Source organism: Mizuhopecten yessoensis, unplaced genomic scaffold (genome assembly GCF_002113885.1).
Source record: "Mizuhopecten yessoensis strain PY_sf001 unplaced genomic scaffold, ASM211388v2 scaffold1883, whole genome shotgun sequence".
NCBI classification, from domain to species: domain Eukaryota; kingdom Metazoa; phylum Mollusca; class Bivalvia; order Pectinida; family Pectinidae; genus Mizuhopecten; species Mizuhopecten yessoensis.
In genome coordinates, this window is record NW_018404269.1 from 1,758,033 (window position 1) to 1,784,222 (window position 26,190).

The following is a 26,190-nucleotide window of genomic DNA, read 5'->3' on the forward strand; positions in this document are numbered from 1 at the left end:
GACTCTACAGGAGGTGACCTAAACACAAAAAAACTACAAAACGATGACGTCATACACATTGATTAACATTATTGTAAATTGGTTTTCGAAAGTGAACAAATAAAAAGTGAATGTATAAAACAGTGTCGGTCTTTCAAATGAAAATATAAGGAATGCCAAAGTAATGTTTGTTACGCTCTATAAACAAAGTACTAAGGAAACGCGTCTGCTTTCCTTTTTAGCACAAGTTACTTGGCGAAAGTGTGAAAATTACACGCATCGTATTATTTGGCATCGTCAAAACTCTTGACTTTTCCTAAACTGATGCGAATGAATCTGATAGACATCTTCAACAGCAAGATGCAGGACAAATATCACCGGTCTAGGTGATATCATGGGTGCCCTCGTCTCGAAACTTTCAGGGGGAGGTGAAAATTCCTTTGATAAGGAGGGTTCACATGAATTGATGAACACACATATTACAGCTATCCACCTCAACAAACCAAATCTATTACGATGGTTCAAAACATATGCTCAATTATTTAGAAATAGTTGAATAGAATATCTTCTCAATTTACAATCGGGAAGCGTCGACACTTTCCATAAACGTATTTCTCGTTTACGGAATGTGCCGACTGTACCCGATTGCTAACAACCATGAAAACACGCGGTTTTTACAATCATGCATACGTCGAATTCTGTGTTATTCTCATAGGAACAAGTGTGAGAAATTCAAGTAAACACAATTATGCGCAAGTCACTGTTGCGTAGTTATCATTGGGACAGACATGAGGACCCCATCCAAGATGTCCACAGTGGAAAATATCCAGCTCGTCTCCATAGCAACGGACATTTGTCATCCATGCTGGTTGGTTAGTGTAGCTGTACGCTTCCGGTCTGTTCCGGTACCCTCCGTTGTCACTGTAGACAAAAAAAAAAAACCACACAAAAAAACGTATTACATTTTTCAAGTAAGGTTATTTAATACTAATTCATTGGGCTTTGCCTGACCAGATACAGTGTACGTGATCTAGACTAAGATGTTTAGGTAAGCCATATTAGTGCCACACTTTATAACGTTTAACTTCGAATTCTAAAAGTCAACTAACTGCGCATCCATGCACGTAGGATTCATACGTAACTTCGTCAAAAACATCACCATGTCACATGACATACTGGACAATTAGTAACGACTAAAAATGTCCGTGGCCTTTGATACTTACAAACCCAGCATCCGGCACACGACTGTTGCGTCCCTGTCGTCCCATCCTTCGTCACAGAGGGCGCCCCATACACCTAGTCGGTTGAACTCCACTCGACCTTCACCGGGTAGCCGTCCACCAGATAACCGCAACCCTCCAGCTAAAACGCAACATTTGATATTTCCGTCATTTGCATTCAATAGATGTAACGTTAGCAGATTCAACATTAACATTTAATGTGTTAATATAACACATATATACGACATTTGTTTCTCCCAACACAAACGTGACACGTTCAGTTGGCGCGAAAAGGTCGTTCGGCAATAAAATGATTCAAATATGAACATGTTACAAGGAATTTGTCAAATTCAAAGACGGAATAAATTCAACTGTATTTAACCACAGATATAATTAGAAAAGCAAACGAGTTGGACATGCATGTAAAGAGATACAAGTGTTTTGGAAAATTCAGGTAAAATGACGTAAATATACAACAGGGACCTGATAATTTCCCGTCATCCGTTTCTTCTCTGAAATAATCAGCCAATCACACTAAATGTTTACTGTACCATCGACAAACAGGTGTACCTACAGAATGAGGGATCGACGTAGCACATGACTCCAGCGTCCTCCTGATGGTAACAAGAGTGATCTCCCCATGGGTTGGAGGGGCAGTCGTCCAAAGTGTCTTCCGTCCCATTACAATTTACGTCATCCAGCCATATGGTGCCACTTCCGGTTCCGAAATAGGCCTTGGACTTGGCTACACCGCCCAACCTGTAAAAATCACATTATATAAATGTACACGTAAGATGTAGAATGTCCTTGCCAACTGTTCAAAGGCAAGAGACACTAGTGGCTGTTTGGAAATACCTAAATTGACAGGTTATAATTTATACATGTGTCTTTTTGACACAATGTGATTCTCGTGTTTTCCTGACACAAGAATGAGAGTCAAATGGTTGTATATGAACAGGATTAATTGAACTGTATTTGTTTATTTTTTATTTTTTACTGATTTCATCTGACTTTGATAAAATATTTCAATTTTACGTGTAGCCTGCCATGCGACACACCACGCCTGCATCAGTGTTGTCCCAGCCGTCGTCACAAACTGTCCCCCAGCGGTTCCGGTACAGAACCTCCACGCGGCCCTCGAAAGGTCCCGTGCCTCCTACGAACCTCACGCGCACCATCACCTCTGAAATGTATATATTGGTACTCGTGAGTGGATTTGTTTTACGCTAGTATCAAATCAAACTCAATTCACGACAGACTATAGGCTATGCAATCAGGAACCATCGGCACTTTCCCTAAACGAATATTCCAGATTGGACATGTTCTTCATTATTTTCACCCATCTCCTAGTCGCTGTATGAAATTGGAACTAGAGAAAGTGAGAAAGAATTTATCCACGCTTTTTCCTGTATCCAAGGTGATATTCTATTTTAGTAACAGTGGCCTTGACTTCTGACGATAACGTTATTATTCCAACGTGTCCAAGCTATCTTACATGTACCTGTGGAATTCTATCATTGTATTTAACCGAAAATTTCGGTCACTTGGGTGATGACAATGAATGTGACGGTAAATTTCTACTTTAATTTAAACTTTCTAACCTTTGACCTTTAACCTATTACTTATATTATATCTATACGTTTTACTATTCGCAACAATTTCATATTTCGTCTGTTACTTTGATATACATATATAAAACATCATTTAGCAATTATGCGATGATGTGTTAAGGGTCAACATATTCCTATGCCAATGCTTGTATTATTACGACATTACTTTGCCAATGCTTGTACTTGTATTATTACGACATTACTTTGCAAATGCTTGTATTATTACGACATTACCTTGCCAATACTTGTATTATTACGACATTACTTTGCCAATGCTTGTATTATTACGACATTACTTTGCCAATGCTTGTTTTATTACGACATTACTTTGCCAATTCTTGTATTATTACAACATTACTATGACAATGCTTGTATAATTACGACATTACTTTGCCAATGCTGGTATTATAACGTCATTACTTTGCCAATGCTTGTACTTGTATTATTACGACATTACTTTGCCAATGCTTGTATTATTACGACATTACTATGACAATGCTTGTATAATTACGACATTACTTTGCCAATGCTTGTACTTGTATTATTACGACATTACTTTGCAAATGCTTGTACATATATTATTACGACATTACCTTGCCAATACTTGTATCATTACGACATTACTTTGCCAATGCCTGTATTATTACGACATTACTTTGACAATACTTGTATTATTACGACATTACTTTGCCAATGCTTGTATTATTACGACATTACTATGACAATGCTTGTATAATTACGACATTACTTTGCCAATGCTTGTACTTGTATTATTACGACATTACTTTGCAAATGCTTGTACATATATTATTACGACATTACCTTGCCAATACTTGTATCATTACGACATTACTTTGCCAATGCCTGTATTATTACGACATTACTTTGACAATGCTTGTATAATTACGACATTACTTTGCCAATGCTTGTATTATTACGACATTACTATGACAAGCTTGTATAATTACGACATTACTTTGCCAATGCTGGTATTATTACGACATTACTTTGCCAATGCTTGTATAATTACGACATTACTTTGCCAACGCTGGTATTATTACGACATTACTATGACAATGCTTGTATAATTACGACATTACTTTGCCAAATTATTAAAACTGTAATTGTATATCATGTAAAAGTCACTGAAGTGGGAACTGGTATGTCAATAATATATATTTCAATCTATGTATATAAATGTTATTTTTATGTATAAATATTATCGTATATAAAATATGCTGCCCATTGCATTGTTGATGCCATTATGTAATTGTTAATGGAAAAGGACGTTTTAAAGTTGTAATAACTTGTGTCCAATTCCTTTTAAATTATTTAAATAAAATATGTTTAAACTAAAACATATCACACCGGTTCTCAAATTTGTCCGAAGTATTTCCAAGACTTTTGAAGTTTAACCGAAATATGATAGAGATGATTAAACTCTTCTTTCATAAGGAACAGTAACTTGAACTTTGACCGATCAGGCGTTCAAGACTAATGCAATTTTATTAACATTTACAGTGATGGCAAGGCCATATGGGTATAACGAACAGACGGGATAAAACGTAATATCGCACTTAGCGTAGAAGGTTGTATACAACACGTAAGTCTACAGACAACAGTTATCCCCCAAAATAATAAATCGAATCAAATTATAAAGATAGAGTGCATAAGATCCATTTTGACGCAAACCCACTTCACCAGATAACGATTATATATAAAGATGTGTCACTCATATTTTGTTTACAATATATCAAATAATTAGCAAATATCTGTCAAACGATTTTACATTGATGTGCTCATAGAAAATGAAATAGTAAGTGAATGACCTTTCTTCACCTCGAGTCTGATCACGCCCGGGTTAACAACGACTTCCGTTATGTTGACGTCACAAACATACGTTCCAGTATCCCTCACTACCACATCATCGATCATCAAGCGTCCATCTGAAATGATGGACTGGACCGGAAGAACCTACAACACAGCCAACGACAATGAAGCGGTTTTATTTAGAGTACACTCCGTTTTTTTGTGTTATACCTCCATAACATGAAAAATATATTCAAGTTAATCCTTAAATGTTTGCGTCAATCACCTGTTCAAAATTATCGTAAAATTACAAAATACAAGATACAAGAATTTTTACAATCGACAATCAACAATCGAAAATCGATTAATTAATCCATTTCTCTCTTTTGGAATACTCTCTTAATTTGAACGTCGCGTGACGTCACCACGGTACTTACGCCATTAGACCGAGTCCAGTATATGGGGGCAGTGACGGTAACGTCCCCAGTGATGACACACTCTAAGATGGCCTTACTTCCCCGGTATACCGCTACATTGTCTCGCTTGGCCTTCATGGTCAGGGTTGGGACTTTATGAAAAAACATTACAAGGCGTGAAAATCGGAACTTCACAAGGTCTGAGCAAAAGGTGTATTGTACAAGTGTTAGCTTACCAGGTTATAATAAAACGATCGGTACAGTTAGTAAATGATATTGAAGAATTCAACATAACAAATGGTCCAAGCCTACATCAATATTTACATTATAACAATTTCTCCATTATTTTTATTTAAATTTTGCGAATGAAAACGTCGTATCGTTACGTGGCATGAGGTTAACGTCTTGTCGGCTACTATAAACATGCTTACTCTATTTTTTCTACTTCTTTAGTTGTTATTATTTGCTTGGACAGTGCACACATGATTAAAATAGCGGCAACCTTACCTTTTACGACGAGTTGCACAGTGGTCGATGTGACGTCATCATCGATTTCGCTATGACGACACAAGTACGTGCCATCATCACTGTAATCTACATCACGTATGATCAAACTACCGCTCTCTGTAACACTCTCCGGTGGCAGCACCTGTCGTCATAGATTACATTTAAATATAATTAGCGTAAAAAACCCCACAAAATACTCTCTCCCCTACGGTAAGTGCCGACTGTTCCCGATTACAAATCACATCTATATTGACTGGAAATACTAGCGACCCGACCATCACACACACTTTTGATGCTGCAATGATCAAAAGCACGGCATCCTTAGAATAAAAAAAAACCTTACAGCATATTGCAAACTGTAACGCAATGAAAGTTTTTGTCTAAAACGTTTGGATGATGTAATGATACTACTAATAATAATTCGAGGTTCTTAAATACCACTTTTTCACAACCCAGTTCGTAGGTCGTCTCAAAGCGATTCACAAATTTGTATCCGTGGTTATAGGACCTTTTCTCAACTCCCTGGGGAGCATACAGCCGGTGCTGCCATTTTGGCGGTCACAGCTAGCATTCTACAATTCTAGCACTACACAACCACCTACTCTTTTACAGCTGAGTAGACTGGAACAAGCGGAGTAAAGTATCTTGCTTAAGGGTACAACAACAGTGCCGTGACGTGACTCAAATCCGCAACCCTTCGGTTACGAAGCCCCGCGCCCTACCACTAGACTACCGTGATGTCTGCGTGTATAAAAGTATTTTTCCGACATAATCATTAGTTCTGACACCCCTGCAGGTGGGGAATCGGGAAAAGAATACACCTGCTGTTAACCACTGCATGTATTTTAGGAGGCGAATAATGTGGGAACCCCTTGCAGAATTGGGGATTTGCTTTGGTGTCCTCTATTTGGGGACACAAAAGCGACCAAAATAAATCTGCTGCGCCCATTGCAATATTTGGTATCTTCATCTTTCTTTCTACTTCTTACTACCTTTTATTTCCTAGTGCCTAGCTTGGCAACATCTTACTTTTGGCTTAAATGTTGAACGTTCGACCAGGTAAGGAAGGCAATGGGTTCTGTCCCCAGGCCGGGACACACAAAAGTCCTTATAACGTTCAGCATTAAGGGGAATGGCAACAACTTGTTCACCCGTTGACAGTATAATGTGACCGGGCTGAATGCTGTGCTTGGTAGTGAGATAGCACTATAAAGTCGGCATCAGATCCGCGCTATCACAAGGAGGCAAGCATACACACACGCGAGCACGCATACACCACACACATGGAGGCACGTCCTTAAATGACCTGAGACGTTAAACAAAAGTAAACCAAACCAAACCATTAGTCATGATATAATACTCGTGTTCAAATCGTGCGACAGCGTAGTAAAATTGTATTCATGCTTTTGCATTCTTGATAATATCTTGTGTAAATATAAACGAGAGATAATTCTCGTTCTCAAAATTAAAGGGTTCTGTTGTCATAAAATATCTTCTCTGCACGATCCCTTGGTTTTCGAGGATGTTGAGAGATGGACATTGAGTTTCACTTACCCCGTCTATTTTTGACCATGAAACAGAAATGTTCGGCTGGTCAAATCCAGACACGGTCCAAACACAGCCCAGCACGGCCGTCCGTCCTCGGACCGTGGTAACTAATGGACTGATCGCTCGCATCAACATGATTGGCTCTGAAGAAAGAGACAGATACTTGTACTAGACTTTTAATATAAAAAATGACTCGATGCTAACTCGGAATCTTGACTAACGTCTGATCTATAATGTAGCATGACCATGCCATGGCGCGGCCTCTGTCCTCCGTCCATCAGTCATTCGTCCGTCGTCAATTGTTTTCTTTAAACGATCTCTTCTAAACTATAACGATATAAGGTAATGATAAGTAAATGGCTATCAATATCGCGCAAATAGATTGAAAGAACCTTGGCCCGCTTTAAAGTTGACAGAGGTCAAAATGTTGAAAATTGCAAATTTCTTTTAATAAATTGTTATGCCTATAAGCACTGATATTTGGTCTGTATTTTGCCAGGTTACATATCTATGACGCCTGTCCAAATCTTCATGCGACTCATATTTATGAATAATGAAACATATTGTACGTTTATAATGATTGTTGGCCTGTTTACTTGCTGTCCGAGAACCTTTCGTTGACCCATTCCATATTCAGATCCATGGAAGTCAAACGTGAGGGAAAACTTCTAATGTTCGTTCTGTAGCATATCTACCGTATTAAGCAAAAGGGCCTTCAGAAGCAGTCTCGTTGGTTCCTAGCTTACAGTGCCTACCCGACAGTTGATGTCTCGATTAAGCGTACACCATTTATGATTCAACATGTTTTTAACTTAGAGAAGGAAACACGACCCAACCGTAATTTAACCTTCTGGACGAAATATGCTTCAACCATAAGTTTACCTACGAACGGAGGCAAGAAACGTAACTAAATTAACAAGTACTGTAACGTGTTACAACCATGATTTAACATACATGGTAAAACATACTTCAAGCGCTATTTAACCTTCATGAGGAAACATTTTTCTTCCTAGGAAAACATATACTTCAAAACTGAACTTATATACAAAACAATGCTTTAACCTCATTTTGACTTACAAGAGAAACATGATTTGACGGGAACTTTACTTTCGGAAAAAAATATGCTCCAAACCGCAATTCTATTTACATGATGACACATGCTTCAATTGTTCCATAACTTACAAGGAGAGAAAAGAAACCACGCTTCGATTGCGTGAAGAAATACGCTTCAATTGTATTTAACAGAGCACACATTCCTCCATGTTCGTTATTACTCGTAAATACCAGCGACATGATAAAAAGCGAAAATATTTATTTATGATCATAGAATGTTCACAGTTTAGTAAAACCGACTTTAACATTACAATAAAAGTGAAATAACAACTATCCATTTAGTAGAATTCAACAAGCTATTTTAACATTTGTTTTAAATCAGAGATAATATATACTGACATTACACATAGTTTACCTGTCGTTGGTACCGGAATACCAGCCTTCCGCATACCGTCCTCCAAAGCACCAACACGTGACGTCATTGCTTCCATGGCTCCTGATATATTGGACATCGAACCTAGGACGCCCTCGAACCTCCCGCCTAAGCTAGTTTTAGTGTTGTTAAGTGAGAGTTCGAATCCCTTCCTCATGTACATAGTCTGGTAATGAAGCTGCCGGATGTCCAGACTGAGTGTGCGCAAGTGGGTCATGATCTGGCGGAGCTGCCTCCGGGTGGCCCTGGTCCTTCCGTGTCCCTCCTTGTGTAGGTGCTCGTGGCTCTTGTTAAGAATGTTGACCACCTCCTCGCGGAGGTGCTGTTTGTTCCGCAAGACCTGGACCTTGAGAGCATTAAGTTCTGATACAACATCCTCAAGTGTCATATTGGTATCCATGGATACGTGAACTGTTTCCATGGAGATATCCATGATGTCAGTTGTATTCGTGGCTGAATAACTTGCAACAAGAACAAGTATAGTAAACACCTCTGGAATTGCTGTGACGTGCATTGTGATCATTTCCCCGCTTTGTGTTTGACTATTTTGTACGCTCGACCGTTCGTTCTTACATGTTACTGCAAAAAGTCCCGGCTAAATATGTTCCCATCTCTGGAAAATTCTGTTCGGAATATAATTAAATTATTGTAAGGTTCCAATCACATCGGAGATTCTAATCCTGTTACCTGTTTACCATGTATTAAATCACACACCTCACTCGACGGGCAACATCAATATTTCAGGAACGTCTGGCCAGACACATCGTTTTTTTCCGGTTCAAAATTAAAATCGACAATCTTATTTTCTTACGTTGGTCTTTCTGAATGACATCTGAAAGCGATTTCGGCCATGAACTATGTCCGATGCGTTATCATCTCCGGAAACACTCGCCGGAAAGTGCGGTGTGAATGTCCAGTGTCTGACGGGAAAGTGACCGAGCCAGACCCCTTATTACTCATGTACTGCTCCACCCATCCACTTTTCCTGACCTCTGCTCAATCGCCACAGTATGAAAACCGGTACCCGCCAGAAATCACTGCCGATATTTCAGACAACACTATCGGAGGGCATGGCCCGGCGTTCTTTCTTACTATTAACAACAATCGGAGGTCAGTGGAATGTGGCCTATCTGAAACACCTCGATCGACTTCGACAGATGAAAAAAATCGTTATACAAAAACAATCTTCTTAAAATTAGACTTGTAATTTCGCTCCACAACAAATGTACTCGTTTTGAGTACAATTTTATTTCGGGAAAACATTTGACATTAATTAATATGGTTTCTCTCCACTTATTTTCTTTTTAAAACGAGTCCATTTGATTTCAGCGTTTTTCCCCAAAATCATTTTAAGTCCAAGTTACCCGAATTGACCAGCCCGAGTTTCCTCTGGCCCTGACACCAGGCTTAGACATTTTGACAGATAGATGTCCCACACCAGACATCTATTTGTCAAAATGTTAAAATCTTGTGTCAGGGCCAGAGGAAACTAGGGCTACGAATTGACATTTTTTTTTATAAATATTTTTTTAATTTCATCAAAATGGAGTCTTTGAACATCCAAAACGAAATAGTTTTGGGCAAAAGTTGTTCTATTTAACGCTATATTCCTATTTTCGATGTTTATATGAATTATGAAATATATACACTTTAAATCTAACTCAAGTTCCTCACCTGAAACATCTACAATGTACACCCTACAAGGGCTAGTGTGCTTCCCATATCTAGAATAGCATTCACTCAAAAGGTTAGCTAGTTATTAAATCTTATTAATCGAAACTGCGTCCTATATATATATATTAACAACAGGACACACTTGTTTATATACCGAAAGTCGCCATCAATAGTTTGATGATACTTACTGCGAACTCACGCTTATCACGACGCCCTTATATTTAGTAGCCTGCAGTCAATCATGACATTTTAGGCACCTCCGACGAGGCTCGAAATTAAACGTTTGAAGCAATTTGTTCCCGACGAGCTTCCATACAATGTTTTGGTGATGCACGCGGTTTCTAACGCCTATCGTCCGATAAGTCTTCCCATCAATTTGATAGGCTGAAGTTTGATTGAAATATCGTATAAATTATGTTACGAGTCGGGAGGTTCTGGATCTACCTGATTGCCATTTACCCAGCTGGTCAGTTCCCCCACTAGCCTTCCCGAGAGACCACTGGTCATTACGTCCGATCTCCAGTGGTCACGCGCCATTTACTCTCGATTTATTTATCAGGATCAGTAGTGTATTTGATTTAATTTATCGTACATCAAAAGGGCAGTAACCACGGGGCATTTAGAGGGAGGCGTATATATCCGTCATACACCTCCCCACCCCCTAAATTTTGCCGAGTGACATTTTAAAGCAGGATATATGAGGGTGAGTACTGTAATGTATACATGCTCGTCCCCGAATAGTGACAAACTTTGACATATTATTGAAAAACCAGACATATTTCATAATTAAGTGTGTAGGAATACTACTTCTATCACAGTGTACCGAAAAAGCGACATTTTGTTTCGCCCCCATAAAAAGGCACCGCGATCCATAGCCCGAGTTCCTCTGACCCTAACACTTTTTTCGCGGCCACAAACATCAATATCTTTTCTGAAAATCTATATTATTTAACCTTAAAAAAAAATAAAAAAAATGACGACCTCCACTCCGTGTAATGCAAATGGACAGCAAGATATATTCTGCAATCATGATCATGATATTTAAAATCATGATTACTTGACGTTCCCTACATATTTAAACTGGACTTGCCCAGGTTTTAATTTGGTAAGGTTCAAATGTGATTTTAGGGGTGAGTGGGTTAACTAATGCTAAATTCAGGCAAATCAAGCTAACCAATCTCACGTATTGTCACCTCATCAGACTCAATTTTCGCAAAACTACAAGTAGTTTTGTATAATACAGTATACCCATGTGAATTCCTTATAAAGGTGAACCATACAAAGTACAAAGTACAAAGTCACTTGTTACAATTAATGCAATTTTACAAAAGTAGATTATTCACAAATCACTTTTTATTTTATTATCTACAGAGTTGTCAAAAACATGAAGCTGGCAGTTATTGTTTGGACCCCTTCCATCAGCTATATTGTTCAAAATGGAATTCCTCTGAGTTTTGGTATCATGTTTTTGTTGTAATACAGTTTAACGGATATATATTTAGCTTACTTACAGGGCTATAATATTATATTAGGTAATCTCATTGCCTTTTGAAAAACTAAAAACATATGGTGACAATATGTGGAGTTTGATTTGTCTGAAGTTAGCATGATCGCTTTTGTACAAAGAGTAGATGGTGCGCAGACAGCAGCTTCTAGAACACCCTTACTCCATTCCCCAGTCTATCAATTTTCGTTACAGGAAAAAAATCATTATTTTTATCATTTGTTCATGTCTTCTGCATTATGGTGAACACATCTGTATCAGTCCCATTTTCGTTATAACAGTCACCTACCTTTAAGCATACCAAACTAATTAGTTGTAAAGAGGGCATAGCCTATGGTCAGTTTTAGCACTTTTTATTTCAGAATTGATAAAAATACAATAAATCAAATATTTTAAATATTCCAAACTAGAATCGGTTAAAACTTTTCCAAAAAATGCTTAACAGTACGGTAACTAGAAAACAAACCCCTGAAAATATTTCAATATTTTTGTACACAAATTCCATACTGCATCAAATACAGTATAAAATATAGATAAAAAGATGCAACAGAATATTCATCTACTGATCACAAGTGTATCAATGAAATCCTCTTATATTGGGTAGTCTGGCAGTGTCATTGAACCAATCCAAGTTTTCTAGAGTGCGAGGTAGACAAAATGGAAGTCAATGGCTACAGGGATTAGAAAATGTTTTTTGGGCGAGTACACAAATTATTCCACAGGCCCAAAATGAATATTGGTAGCCAAAATATTTCACTAAGATTATTTTCAGTATTGAGCAATAAAAAATGCCAATAAAACAATATAAATAGATGTTTTTAATGACATCCCCAACTAACTGAGTAGCTGTCATTCAATTCAATTATTACCAAGCATTTTGTAAACAAACCAATGTACTCGCCCAAAGATTTATTTTTGGGCCAGTAACATCCATCTTTTGACAATTTCTAGTCGCCCAATCAAGGTTTTGGCCGCCTTTGGCGACCAGGCGACCGGCTGTGTCCAGCGCTGCTCAGTACACATGTCTAGTGATCTAGGCTTGACAATGGCAGAGTGACCATCAGACAATTTAGACACTTATGACATACCTCAGTAATACATGTACACAGACCACTAATTTTGATCTTCTTTGTTTCCAATGTTATAAACTCATTCACCCCTACACTTCTAAACTGGATTTGCACAGTCATTGATTTGGTGGGTTCAAATGTGACTTTAGGTTGAATGAGTTAACTAAGAGTTCGTTCTCAGTCTTCCTATGTGCTGGTAGTCTTAATCATCATCTGAAATATAAAGAATCAAAAAGAAATAACACATAAATGTACTGAAAAGAAAAAACACAAGTCTATTCAAGTTATGAGAAAATCAACAACGTAAAATTACTTTTTTTTAACTCATTCACCCCTGAAGACACATTTGAACTCTTCCAATTCAAAGGTTGGAATAGTCCATTACGAAATTCAGGGCTGAATGAGTTAAATTTCTCAAGGTTCATCAAAATTTGTGGTCTTAAGATATAACATACATTTATTTACAAATATGAAACCCATCCAATGAAGTCATTATCACATCATAAAATTCAATTACGTCAGCAATAATTTTAAGAAGAGCTATCCTGAGATAAACAGTAGTTATGTAATATTTTCAATACTCTGTTTGCAGGTTCAACATATACTATGTATGTATCTTGCCCCTTACACTGAGATTCAAACAAGTGCAAACTAACACACCGGGGTTCAACATGGCTGACAGGGGCTGCTGAAAGAATGAAAATGTTCAAAACATAACTTGGGTTTAAACCTCTAAAACTCCTCAGTATACACTATATGATTTTAATCCCGACAGAAAACCATGATCATTTGTATACAGTAAAACCTTGTTATACTGCCACTATTTGTCCAAAGAAATGTTGGTGATATAAGGTGGTTTGGCAGTTAATTAAGGGAATTATACAGTATAAGTTTTTTCTTCAGAAAATGAGTAAAAGGGAAATTGAAAAATATTGGTGGTAAACAAGGTGGAAATTGTAACGAGGGGCATTATATAGAGGTTTTACCACATATACAATGGTAGATACATGTAGTTTAAGAAATACATGTAATACATTTGAATTATTAAAATCACATCTATGTACCATTGAATTCCGTTTATCTTGGACCTTTAGTCTCAAAGCATTGTGGATAATTCTTCCCCATTTCTTTTCTACAATTATATAAGACACTCCAGTAGTAGAAATAGGAAGGGAGGAAAGCTGCTCCCAGTGGCAGAAGTGCTCGGTTCTTGCTCTTGAGGAATTTCTTGGTTTTGTACATATATGCCCCTTGTGCTAGATATGCAACACCAAATGCTGGAAGAGAAAAAAATATAATGAGCATTTAAAAATATATATCGGTCATTTGCATATTTATTTATAAGAGTACAGCATTCACCAGATTTATTTGTTTACAGCTCTCGTATGATATCTTCCCTGAAATTTAAAACCTGGTACTAGTGCTCCTGTTTGACTGCTAAAAAAAGGAATTTGGACATTGAATGATACATCAAAATGAGGTAAAAAAATGTATTTGAAATTCAGCAAGATTTTTAGCTACACATTTCAAAGAGATAAGCAAATATAAGGCAATTATTTCACTGTTTAAAAAGCGAAATTTGTGTCGGTTACAAAACCATTTCAATCGGACATTTAAATTTTGCCACTTCCTGGTTTTGACAGCTGAAAAGGTCAGACAAAGATATTTCCTTTTAATGTCACATTTCAGTTACTATCATATTTTTTCTCTGCCAAATGAGAAGTGCCATTAAGCAACATCTACTGTACCAAATCTGGTGTATATATTGTTTTATAGATAGGTTTATCAACACATCAAACAAGCTTGTCAAATACATTGCTTACAACATCCTAAATAAATCTATCTGGTCATATCTATCAGAACACTGTGAGTCCTGTTATACAAACTTTTTCTTCACAAAAAATGACATCAAACTAAATGCCATTTATGAACTTAGGATATGTCGTAATATTTTCTCAAGTGCTTGTTATATCAAAGCTGAATAAGAAACAGAAGACTAGTACAATTGTATTACTTTTATGATATACTTGAAATAAAACCTATTTTTATTCTTTTGGTATGAAAAATCTGCTTACAATCATATTTCTTGAATTGTAAAATATATCAGAAGCAGAGCTGTTACATTGGGGTAATAAGGAAGGGTCTGATCCCAGGTGGAAGCACACTAAGTCTTTTCCTGTTACAATGATAACAATGAAGTGTAAGTCCTGAAGTATGTACACCTTACAGAAATGTAAGTATTATGTAAATCACATGTAGCAGCTCACTACGGTAATTAGAAAATTACTTACTTGCAGCAAACAATACCATGGTGTTGATATTTCCAGTCTTTCCACAGGCAATAAAGGCGTCAGCCTGCAATAAATAGCATGTGACCAGAATTTAGACTGTAGCCTTTTTTGGATTATCAATTAAAACATATAAATCTAATCAGATTGATACAGATTGTTATATATTAAATAATCATTCGAAATGAAACTATTGCCATCTTATGATAAAAAAAAATAATATCAAAGAAAATATTAATATAAATGATAGTTGAAGAGCTCTATGAATATGAGAAAACAGCAATACATTTTTTTTGTTACATGATTTTATTGTAAGTGCAATATATGTCTGAAGTTGGCAATGTTATAGAACTTTTCAAACCATTGGTACAAGGGAGACTACTCTTACTATATTTTTCCTCAAAATGAGGGTCGCATTCGCGTATCCCGGTTGAAACACATGAACATGAGTAATTGTTACTTTTAATTTTGCAAAATGAAATGTTCATATAATCATTTCACACATTACTCTGAACACCTTAATTAATATACAAAATTATCAGGTTCCTTCGATCCACATCGGCGCATGTCAGTTCGGCTCTGTTCAGGGTTTTAGTAGATTCAGTAAAACTCGACCTCTAAATACCTTGGTCTCGTTTCGAACAACTTTATATATCCTCGATATGATATGAGTTACAGCATTACATATACTCAGTGGTTAATTGATACGATTAAGTTAAACGATATACTCACTGCCTCTTTGCTGATCTCCGGTTTTTTATCCATTTCATATGTTGATCCGTGGTGGTAAAATGAATGTAACTAAAAATTCACTGGATCACAAATGCGTTTGGTTCTTATATGATTATCACACATCTCAACTTAGGCATATTATTAACACGGATTTGGAGAAGCATGGTCGACGTGAGGATAGCAGGTGCTCGCTCATCAACGAAACCTAATGTTTCTGCCGAAATCAGTAATCTAGTAACACCAGGAGATGTGATAACTGCAGACACCGGTTTCATGCGGTAAGTTTGCTGTGATAAAAGAATATCTTATAATCTGATGTCGTTTGGGTCCATAATATCACAACGCAAAGTTCCTGCTGGAGTTCAGGACCGACATTAACAACGTATTAAAAGACTTTTTTTTCTGTTTTCTGATGTGCTACTTTTGAGGCACGTCAATTGTATGCTTGTGTGTATTGAGATGTTGCAGTTGGTTACTGCGGGAACACTTTCATCCCAGATGACGCATTAATGTGTAGCGGGGCATGTTGGTTCGATCGTCGGTGACCTGATCATAGAACTCTCAATTAGTAGAGCATCTGTGTATAGTTCGAAGGGTCCGGGGTTCGAACCCTGGTATGGCAGTGCAATTTTCCTCTCCTGTTACAAATGCATCAACACTTCTACCATTTGATGACCTACTTCAGCATGGTGAAGATCATGTCACATCTAGGTGTAATGACAGTAATGACAGTAATTTTAGTGCCTCCAAAAGATTCTGGTCATATATGAAGCATAGGAAGACCGACTATAACGGTAAATCATCTCTAAAATCACATGGTAAACTTGAAACTGACCCTGTAGGTAAGGCTGAGACCCTTAACACTCAATTCCAGTCTATTTTTATCCCAGGTGGTAAATTATCCTCTGATGAATTCTTTAAAAAATGTAATATCCCATCTTCCACCCAGTACTCCATCATGCCAGAATTTGATATCACTCCGAATGGCGTACAAAAACTACTGCAAAATTTAAACCCTAGTAAAGCAGCTAGACCTGACGAGTTGAAGCCCAAGATCTTGAAAGAACTTTCTTCTGAAATTGCCCCTGTCCTCTCTATCATCTTTAACGAATCTCTTCATTCTGGCACAGTTCCCTCTGATTGGAAGTTAGTGCATGTCTCTCCTGTCTATAAAAAGGGCTCTAAATTAAATCCAGAAAATTACAGGCCAATCTCTCTCACATGTATTTGTAGCAAACTTCTAGAACACATAGTTGTCAGTAACATCATAAACCACGCTGACAAACATAACATCCTTTACCCACTCCAACACGGTTTCGAAGGTCAGTATCATGTGAGAGTCAGCTCATTGAATTTGTTGATGATGTCAGCGCCAACATTGACAAGGGGAAACAAACCGACATCTTAATTATGGATTTTTCCAAAGCTTTTTACAAGGTTTGTCATTCGCTTCGATTCTTTGTCATAAGCTTCGTCATTATGGTGTAAATGAGAAGGTTAACACCTGGATAGAAAACTTCCTGGATAATAGGAAGCAGGCTGTCATCGTTGAAGAGGGAAAATCTAGCATTGTCGATGTCAAGTCAGGTGTCCCTCAAGGCTCGGTTATTGGTCCATCCCTCTTTCTATTCTATATAAACGTCATTCCTGTTGGCCTCCATTCCACTGTACGTCTATTTGCAGATGACACCATTGTCTATCGCACTATCAAATCACCATCTGATGCCCAGCTATTGCAACAAGATTTAGACAAACTAGCTCTATGGGAGATAGCATGGGAAATGTCCTTCCATCCTGACAAATGTAACGTCCTTTCCATCACCAACAACAAACAACCACAACATCACAAATACATGCTGCACGGAAAGGAACTAAAACATGTAGACAAAGCAAAATATTTAGGTGTCACTATACAGTCAAATCTGAAGTGGGAATGTCACATAAACAACATCTGTGGGAAAGCCAACTCCACCTTAGGCTTTCTCAGACGAAATCTAAAGATAAACTCTACATCTGTCAAGGAGCAGGCATATAAAACACTTGTCAGACCATCCCTAGAATATGCCTGCTCAGTTTGGGACCCTTATACTAAAACAGACATAAACAAAATAGAAATGGTGCAGCATAGAGCAGCCAGATTAGTCACCAACAAATGTCCCTAAACAAAAAACAATTCTAACTCCAATACTTTATAAATATTCCCTTTCACTATCTTTTATCTTTTCTTCTCTTGGCCTAGAGCAACCACTATCACATGACATGATCTTCAAATAGATGAAGGTGGTCATTACTATGTAGATGTAGGTGTAGCAATATGAAAGGAAAGGAACAGAACTTAACATTGATGAGCAGAGATAGATGATTTGAAGGACAGTATTGAATCAGAAGAAATAATTTGAGAAGAGAGTTTGTTCCAATCTTTGATAGTCAGAGGAAAGAATGTTTCCTTCCTTACAGACGTCCTGCATGAGATAGTTTGAAATGAGGTTTGATGACTATGCCTTGTTTGTCTGGTTATAGGGGTGGGATATTTAGTAGTAATGGCAACTTTATTATGATGGATTTTATAGAGCATGGTCAGCCACGCGTCTTTCCTGCGATCTGCAAGACTACGCCATTTTAGGTGTTCTAACCTGTTGCCAACGCTGGAGGTGTTACGATAGCGGTTGGCAACGAAACCGGCAGTGCGCTGTACCATCTCTAGCTTGTCGATATCTTTTTTTAAGTAAGGGTCCCATACTGGGCTAGCGTATTCAAACTGAGGGCGGACCAGGGACTTATAGGCCTTTTGTTTGATGTTAGAGGATGAAATTTTGAGATTGCGCCTCAGGAAGCCCAGAGTGGAATTGGCCTTTTTTGTGATGTTATCGATATGAGTACCGGTACTCCACTTTAGATCAGAAGTAATATGGTGACCCCAAGATATTTAGCCTCTGTCACATGCTCCAACTCGTGACCATGTAGTATCCTACGGGAAGACAGATGGGATGTCTGTTCCACTGGCTCGGGTCGGATAATAATATCAAGGCCAGTTTATGAAATTCAATTTTGCTCAAAAGTCTTATGTAAATTTTAATAGTTGATGCCTTGATCGATCCAACGTATTTGATAAGGAATGCTGGAAAGGTAATATATAAATTACTTACTCTTCAGCAAATGTGGTGTAATTTACTTGATCTGTAGGGAATGCTGGAAGGTAGGATTTACTTGATCTGTAGGAATTGCTGGGTAATTTACTCGATTTGTAAGAGATGCTAGAACAGATTTACTTGATCTGTAGGGAATGCTGGAATGCAGAGTAATTTTCTTAATCTGTAGGGAATGCCGAAGGGATACTAATTTGATCTACATGTATGGTGAATCTAAGAATATTACATACTGTACATGTATAGTACAGTAGTGTACTTATAACAATTAAGCCTCAACACAATTGTTATCCTTTAGAGAAGCTGTTATCCATATGTTAATAACTTTCCATTAAACTGCAGCCTGTGGTTATATATATTTGCAGCTGATCAAGTTTTAAGTTCAGTTTGTAGAAAGTCCATGTTGAGTTATTTGGTCTCAGACTCAAATAGGTATTGAAGTCTGACGAGATGTTTTTTACCCACCCAGCCACAGCCTTACACTGCTTACCATTATGTTGTTGATGTTTCAGTGGACATGGAACTTACATGGAAGATGAGAAACTGTACGCTTCAGTGGCGGGAGTAGTGGAGAGAGTCAATAAACTCATTTGTGTCAAACCTTTAAAAACAAGGTACTGTCAGTCACATGTTTGTATGAGGTATATATATAGTGTAGCATAGATTCACTCAAAAGGATCAGTTTTGAATATGAAGCCAATACAAAATTTTGAACAAAGTTTGAATCCTGACAGTATGATCTGTTCAGGATATGTTAGAGAGTTACTCTCAATAGTAATTTGATGTTCTATATGCTTGAGTCTTGACCTTTGAGGAAAATGTAAAATTGCTATTAAGAGGGTACTAGCAGGTTAAGCGTTATTACAATGTATTACCTTTGTCACTATTAGGAAATATTCGTAAACGTTCTTTCAAAAATAATACATGCATTCCTTACAAATCACACATGGCCATGCATTTTTCAGAATTAAATTTGTCCAAAGTTTGAATGTTTGAAAAAAAATGAAAAAAAAAAAAAGAAAAATGTAGGGGGTCGAACTCAGGACCTGTGCGTTGCAAAGCATATACTTTAACAAAGCCGCCATTCAAGAATTATATTAGCACTGCATCAAACTGAGTGTTCAATTAATCAAAATGGACTTTAATTTCTTTTCGATTTTGTGTTACATCTATGATATAATTCATCATTTACAACACAGCACCAAAATAGATGAAGGTTACATAATATCACAATAGACATTGAAAGCACACATAAACACTTCACTGGTTATGCTATATGAACCTCTATACAGTCCATACTTACCAACCTGATGTAAATGTTTAGAAAAAGAGGAAGAAAAAAAGTCTGAAAAACAAGGAATTTATTCTTTTTCAGACCTGTCTACACCACATCCTTAAAATTATGTAATATGCTATCACAATTACATTTTAACTTTTACACATCTTAAAAAGCAGGTAGGATATGGATTGCACTTGGTGGATCCATGTCATTTGAACCTCTTGACAGATAATAATGTTAAATCATATTGGTCATCAATAGTAATGCTTTGAAAGCCATTACAATACTGTGTTCCTCTACCATGCAGGTACAATGGTGAAATTGGAGATGTGGTAATTGGTCGGATTCTGGAAGTCGGGACTCGTCGTTGGAAGGTGGACACTCATGCCAAATTGGACTCTGTCCTGATGTTGTCCTCTGTTAATCTTCCAGGGGGTGAATTGGTAGGTAATCATGGTAAACTCTGTTAATCTTCCCGGGGATGAATTGGTAGGTAATCATGGTAAACTTTGTTAATCTTCCCGGGGATGAATTGGTAGATAATCATGGTAAACTCTGTTAATCTACCCGGGGATGAATTGGTAGGTAATCATGGTAATCTCTGTTAATCTTCCCGGGAGTGAATTGGTAGGGAATCATGGTAAGCTCTGTTAATCTTCCCGGGAGTGAATTGGTAGGTAATCATGATAAACTCTGTTAATCTTCCCGGGGATGAATTGGTAGGTAATCATGGTAAGCTCTGTTAATCTTCCCGGGGATAAATTGGTAGGTAATCATGGTAAACTCTGTTAATCTTCCCGGGGATGAATTGATAGGTAATCATGGTAAGCTCTGTTAATCTTCCCGGGGGTGAATTGGTAGGTAATCATGGTAAGCTCTGTTAATCTTCCCGGGAGTGAATTGGTAGGTAATCTTGGTAAACTCTGTTAATCTTCCTGGGAGTGAATTGGTAGGTAATCGAAGAATGGTTGTTTTACCAAACTTGGTGAGAATTATTCTCTTAAATACTTTCTCATTGTTGTTAATTTTGGGGGGGGGGGGGTTATTTCAAAGTCAAATACGGTCACTATTTGGCACATAGTAATCATTTTGAACTTCTCATGAAAAGCTGAAACCGTTTTAGTTAGAATAATATACAGTTGTATATCAGGTGAATGTTACATTTACAGCATAAGGCCAAATATTTGTATCATGTAGACTTCGTCATCACTTTCAGAGAAGGCGATCAGAAGAAGACGAAAAGATGATGAGACATTACCTCAAAGAAGGAGATTTAATCAGTGTATCCTTTCTTTGTGTCATTTCTTAGAAAAAGAGGGTTCATTTCAGTAAAATTTGAAATATGTAGAAATGTTACTGCAAGTCCTTCTTGGAAATCAAATCAAGAACTCAGCTGTTCCCCACAATGCATCCAAAGGCTTGGCCCTACATTAACAGGTTTGTGTATCGTTTTCATATGAACCTTGGTAAAGATAACATTCAGATTGTTAGTCCCCCACCGGTTTCTGGGGAGGGGGGGGACTATAGGTTTACAGTCAGTCTGTCTGTTTTTCCGTCCTTCCGTCCGAGAAGTTTGTCTGGAACATATCTTCTGTACTATTTCCCTTGGAGTAACCAGATTTGGTGTACAAGGACATCTTGGGATGGCTGAGTGCAAGGAGTACATTTTGTATGTATCGGGATACTTTCCTAACAGTAGGTACATCCTGACATAAGTGTACTGTTTGTTAAATATAGAAATCATTACTGGTGGGGGACTATGGATTGCCTTGCAATACTTGTTTATATTCAATTATTTCTATTTTTAATAATGTGAATGTTACTTTTGTGAACAAGTTGCCCATTCTCATTATATATGCTGTGTTTTAATTACATGTTAATGTGTTTCATCCTCTTTGTCTAGTGGAATTTCCTTGTAGAATATTCTACAGTAAGGATCATCATAGTGATGTGTTAGCAGATTTGTATGGTTTGTGTTGACCTTAACAAGATATCAGGCAGAGGTGCAGTCACTGTTCTCTGATGGGGCATTGTCTCTTCACACAAGGAGTCTCAAGTATGGAAAGGTAAGGCATGAAGGGCTTGGCTGAACACATTGACATTTGGTCTGTGTGCATTGAGAGGTGTGGACCGACAGTCAGTGATAGGTGAATGATTGATTTGGGGGGTGGGGTGGGGGGTATATAAAGCTGCACCATAAAGCTGGATATGATGTTTATAATTATACTACAAGCGTAAAAATGAGCCACGATAATAAACATCATAACGGTAATGTCTTCAGGAAATAACAAGTATGTCATAATGTGATGTAACAATTTATATCTACATCAAGAGTAATACAAGATGTTTGGAAAAAGATTGTATCGGACATCTGATGGTTTTGTTGAAGATTTCTTTAACAGAATACACTTACGTGTTGTTACTCGTTATGTAATAATATAAGCCTATTAATTTGATTAGTTGACACTTTATACACTGAGTATCCCGTCTTGGTGCTAAAACATCACGAAAATTGTGTTCCTTCACATATTGTCTAGATCGCAAAATTATTGTCTCTGTAAGTTTCTCATTCTGGGTCGAAATAGCGAAAATTTCAGCCAGCATAAATAACCCGCTATACGGTAGCTATAGGCAGTATGTCTGTCACAATATTTTGGAAAACTGGTATATCGCAATACACAGGCTTATTGTATCGTATGTATCTTAACGGAATACAGAAATGACAGATTGCTATAATGCAATATTTTCAAAAGCTTTTTCTTATGTTCATGCTAGGTGTTTTAACTTTGCAGATTACTACATATTCTAACAGATATACCAATGTCCATACACATGCTATATAAGTGGTGGGAATCAGTTTAAATTTCATATTCTCTGGTTCAGCGTAAATCATCTATTTGTGTGATCCATTTGATGTACTCATGATTCAGTTTGATAACATTCTGACAACAATTTCTTTTTAAGCTGAACACTTTTTTTCCTATGACAATATATCCGGATATGTACCATAATACACTGTCCATACTTGATGTATTACAATATATCGTGATACACTCCAGGCGTATTGTGACATCCCTTATACACAGGTAGTGACTGCAGGGGATTTATATAAGACTGTACCAAGTTAATTTATGAGGAGAGATCAATTGTGAATATGAAATACATCATGAATATTTAAATCAACACATTTTTAAAACCTATAAATACTTGTTTTTGTTCACTTTGCAGAATCAGTGTCTGAAGTATGTCACAAAATAGGTATTTGGTTTACAGCTTTATTAACTCAAGGTAATAGTGCTATCCTTTCATTCAGTTATCACAAGGTCAGTTGGTTTCAATATCGCCGTCACTGATCAAGCGACGAAAGACCCACTTCCACAATCTGCCGTGTGGAGCCAGTATAATTCTGGGTAACAACGGGTACGTTTGGATCTGTCCTACCATCAACGAGGAAGTAGAGCAGACAGGCGGATACGAACAGAACCTTGAAGTGAGCAGGAATACTTATACCTAGAAATTGTGTTGGCAAAGTATATATATTTGACTATTACTTTGTCAAAATCTAAAGGAAAATATTCTTTGATTTCTAATATCAGTCAACAAATAAAATGTTCTTCAGTTGTAATCATGAGTTATCCCCCCTGTTTTCACTATATACATATATTTATCGGTATATATTTTCCTGCAGCCGATTCAGAAGTCTGATAGAGAAGTAATAGCCAGGCTACGGAACTGTGTACTGGCGTTGGCGGAACACAAGATGATGTTGTACGATACTAGTGTCCTCTACACATTCGAGGCCTCTCTCCGATACTCGGTAAGTTACTATCAACATGAAAATTGAAACATGCTAGATAAAAAATACTGACAAAAATCTTCCTCTAGTACTCCTGAGTCAGTATGAGCAGCTACAGTGCTTGGTAGTCCTTTTTGGAATATGTAGCTTATAATGTTAACATTGGATGTTAATTTTTTTAGATTTTACTTTGAACACCTTTGAAATTATTCTGCTTTCCATAACCTCTGAAACAGTAAACTTTAGGTGTTTGGGAAAATTGACAAGAAAATTATGCAGAAACATGAGTAACATGCTCAAAATGACAATTTCCCTTGCATGAAAATTTCCTCTTTTTTTACACATATTTCCCTCTGATCCGTGACTGTCCTGAAGTTGAAAAGCCCTGTGTTGGGCACTATCCAAGCATAAAAGTCATCTTCACACACATTGACCTTGTGATAGACTGATTTAAACAATCCTAAGTGCTTCATGAATCTGTGTATGTCCCTCTGTTAAATATTCTATACTGTATACCTGGGAATTGTTTGCCTTTTTTGTCCTCCGTAATAATGGCAAATATATCATTATAGTGAAAATTTGTAAACAACTTAATGTACATAGGAATTAAATGCGGAAAGCGAATTTAATATTTTGTGAAAATGGATTTTACCGTCGTAGGCCAAAACTTTCCCCGATTAGTTTCCGTCTTTAGGATTTCTCCAATAATCATATTTGTCTCGAGTGTTTAGTCATGATGTCCGTGTTTCAGGTGAAAGAGACTGTGAAGCCGGAAGTAATGGCAGATATCATAGAGGTGGCCCAGCAGCGACTAGAGAGGGAGGGCACATGACCCCAGTCATACAATCACCAACCGCCGCCATGTAAACACACCTGTGCAGTATCTATTGTTGGCTGCATAAGGACCTTAACTTATGTGGTTTGGTTGTATTGTTGTGAGCCTTAATAGGGTACAAAATATTGGCAACCCATATGATCAGTTCCAACAAGTGTCATAGGATAGCAGGAGGTCATATATACTGTAAACCACTTTGTTTCCACAGTTACTGCAAGAATCTGTATGTGTTCCAAAAAATTTGGATGAGAAACTCAAATTGTTTCACATTAACTGATGAGCAAGAATCTGAATGTGCTTCACATAACTGGTAAACAAAAATCTGAATGTGCTTCACATAAGAGGTAAACAAGAATCTGAATGTGCTTCACATAACAGGTAAACAAGAATCTGAATGTGCTTCACATAACTGGTAAACAAGAACCTGAATGTGAAGTGTACTTCACATAGCTTGTGTATGAAAATCTACCATGAATGTTCTTCACATGACTGGTGTGCAAGAATATGTTATGCTCTCCACAAAATTGATGTGTGGGGACCTGAATTTGCTTCACATAAACTGATGTGCAATAATCTGACTGGGATTCACATATTGGTTACTTATATGTGAGAATCTGACCGTGTTTCACAAACCGGTAACTTATGTCTGAGAATCTGAATCCATGTCAGAATCTGTGTACTTCACATTAACTGATGTCCGAGAATCCAAATTTGCAACTCTTCTCTATCAACTTGGCCATGTAGAAGGAAATTGGAATGATTTATCGTTTTCTCTTAGGAGGAATGTCAGTAATCTTGAAATTACCAAGATGAATTTACTTTCTAATCATTGAGGACCTATTTATCCATTTACATTACTGTTGTGCTTTTATTTGACATTTCTATTTTGACTTGCATTTACCGTGTCAAGCTGACAGTGTACGTCAGTAATTCAACTACACATTACATGTATATAAAATTACATATAGAAGAAATACCATAATAAACAAGAGGCCCATGGGCCTCAAAGGTCACCCAAGTTCTGATACAGAGAGTTGATTTTTGTTTTTAAAACATGAACAGAAGTATTATTCAAAGTGACAAAAAACAATAAAACAGCCTTATTTAATATCTAGCATACAAATTTAAGACTAAAAAGTATTTGAATTTAGCACCTCTGATTCTAAACAAGGAAAATGAAGAAATTTTAGCACACTGACTCCTTTGAGCGCCCTTGGGGGTAGAGCTGGCTCAAAATGTTCAAAGTGTCAAACTGTCAACTCAGGGTTATAATTCCAATCAAGTTATCAAC

General features: G+C 37.2%; 2 protein-coding genes and 1 long non-coding RNA gene across 3 annotated transcripts; 1 reads left to right on the top strand and 2 right to left on the bottom strand.

Annotated features, from left to right (window-relative positions):
• Nucleotides 1-710: 710 nt before the first annotated feature.
• Nucleotides 711-9,540, bottom strand: LOC110441726. Its single transcript, XM_021484965.1, has 9 exons — nucleotides 8,558-9,540; nucleotides 7,096-7,232; nucleotides 5,542-5,683; nucleotides 5,056-5,186; nucleotides 4,639-4,783; nucleotides 2,235-2,382; nucleotides 1,774-1,958; nucleotides 1,203-1,341; nucleotides 711-900 (listed from the first exon to the last, which is right to left on the bottom strand). Exons 1-9 carry the CDS (start codon nucleotides 9,096-9,098, stop codon nucleotides 726-728), a joined length of 1,743 nt encoding a protein of 580 aa, XP_021340640.1. The 5' UTR covers nucleotides 9,099-9,540; the 3' UTR covers nucleotides 711-725.
• A 2,260-nt stretch (nucleotides 9,541-11,800) lies between these two features.
• LOC110442545 lies at nucleotides 11,801-15,926 on the bottom strand. The gene is made up of 4 exons (XR_002462028.1): nucleotides 15,844-15,926; nucleotides 15,115-15,178; nucleotides 13,888-14,100; nucleotides 11,801-13,036 (listed from the first exon to the last, which is right to left on the bottom strand). It is a non-coding gene; the product is annotated as an uncharacterized LOC110442545 (long non-coding RNA).
• Nucleotides 15,927-15,933: 7 nt separating this feature from the next.
• LOC110442534 (exosome complex component RRP4-like) lies at nucleotides 15,934-25,937 on the top strand. The gene is made up of 8 exons (XM_021486191.1): nucleotides 15,934-16,121; nucleotides 19,502-19,603; nucleotides 20,576-20,711; nucleotides 21,485-21,550; nucleotides 22,266-22,334; nucleotides 23,582-23,758; nucleotides 23,957-24,085; nucleotides 24,816-25,937. Exons 1-8 carry the CDS (start codon nucleotides 15,952-15,954, stop codon nucleotides 24,894-24,896), a joined length of 930 nt encoding a protein of 309 aa, XP_021341866.1. The 5' UTR covers nucleotides 15,934-15,951; the 3' UTR covers nucleotides 24,897-25,937.
• The last annotated feature ends 253 nt before the right edge of the window (nucleotides 25,938-26,190 follow it).

Bases quoted from the DNA above. Each gene is read 5' to 3' on its own strand.
- LOC110441726 (XM_021484965.1), bottom strand. From the start codon at position 9,098: ATGATCACAATGCACGTCACAGCAATTCCAGAGGTGTTTACTATACTT. The intron at 7,233-8,557 runs GTAAACTATGTG...CTCTTTCTTCAG, and splicing joins TATTCCGGTACCAACGACAG to AGCCAATCATGTTGATGCGA. The intron at 2,383-4,638 runs GTCATTCACTTA...TATACATTTCAG, and splicing joins CAGACTCGAGGTGAAGAAAG to AGGTGATGGTGCGCGTGAGG.
- LOC110442534 (XM_021486191.1), top strand. From the start codon at position 15,952: ATGATTATCACACATCTCAACTTAGGCATATTATTAACACGGATTTGG. The intron at 16,122-19,501 runs GTAAGTTTGCTG...TTGATGTTTCAG, and splicing joins GCAGACACCGGTTTCATGCG to TGGACATGGAACTTACATGG. The intron at 24,086-24,815 runs GTAAGTTACTAT...TCCGTGTTTCAG, and splicing joins AGGCCTCTCTCCGATACTCG to GTGAAAGAGACTGTGAAGCC.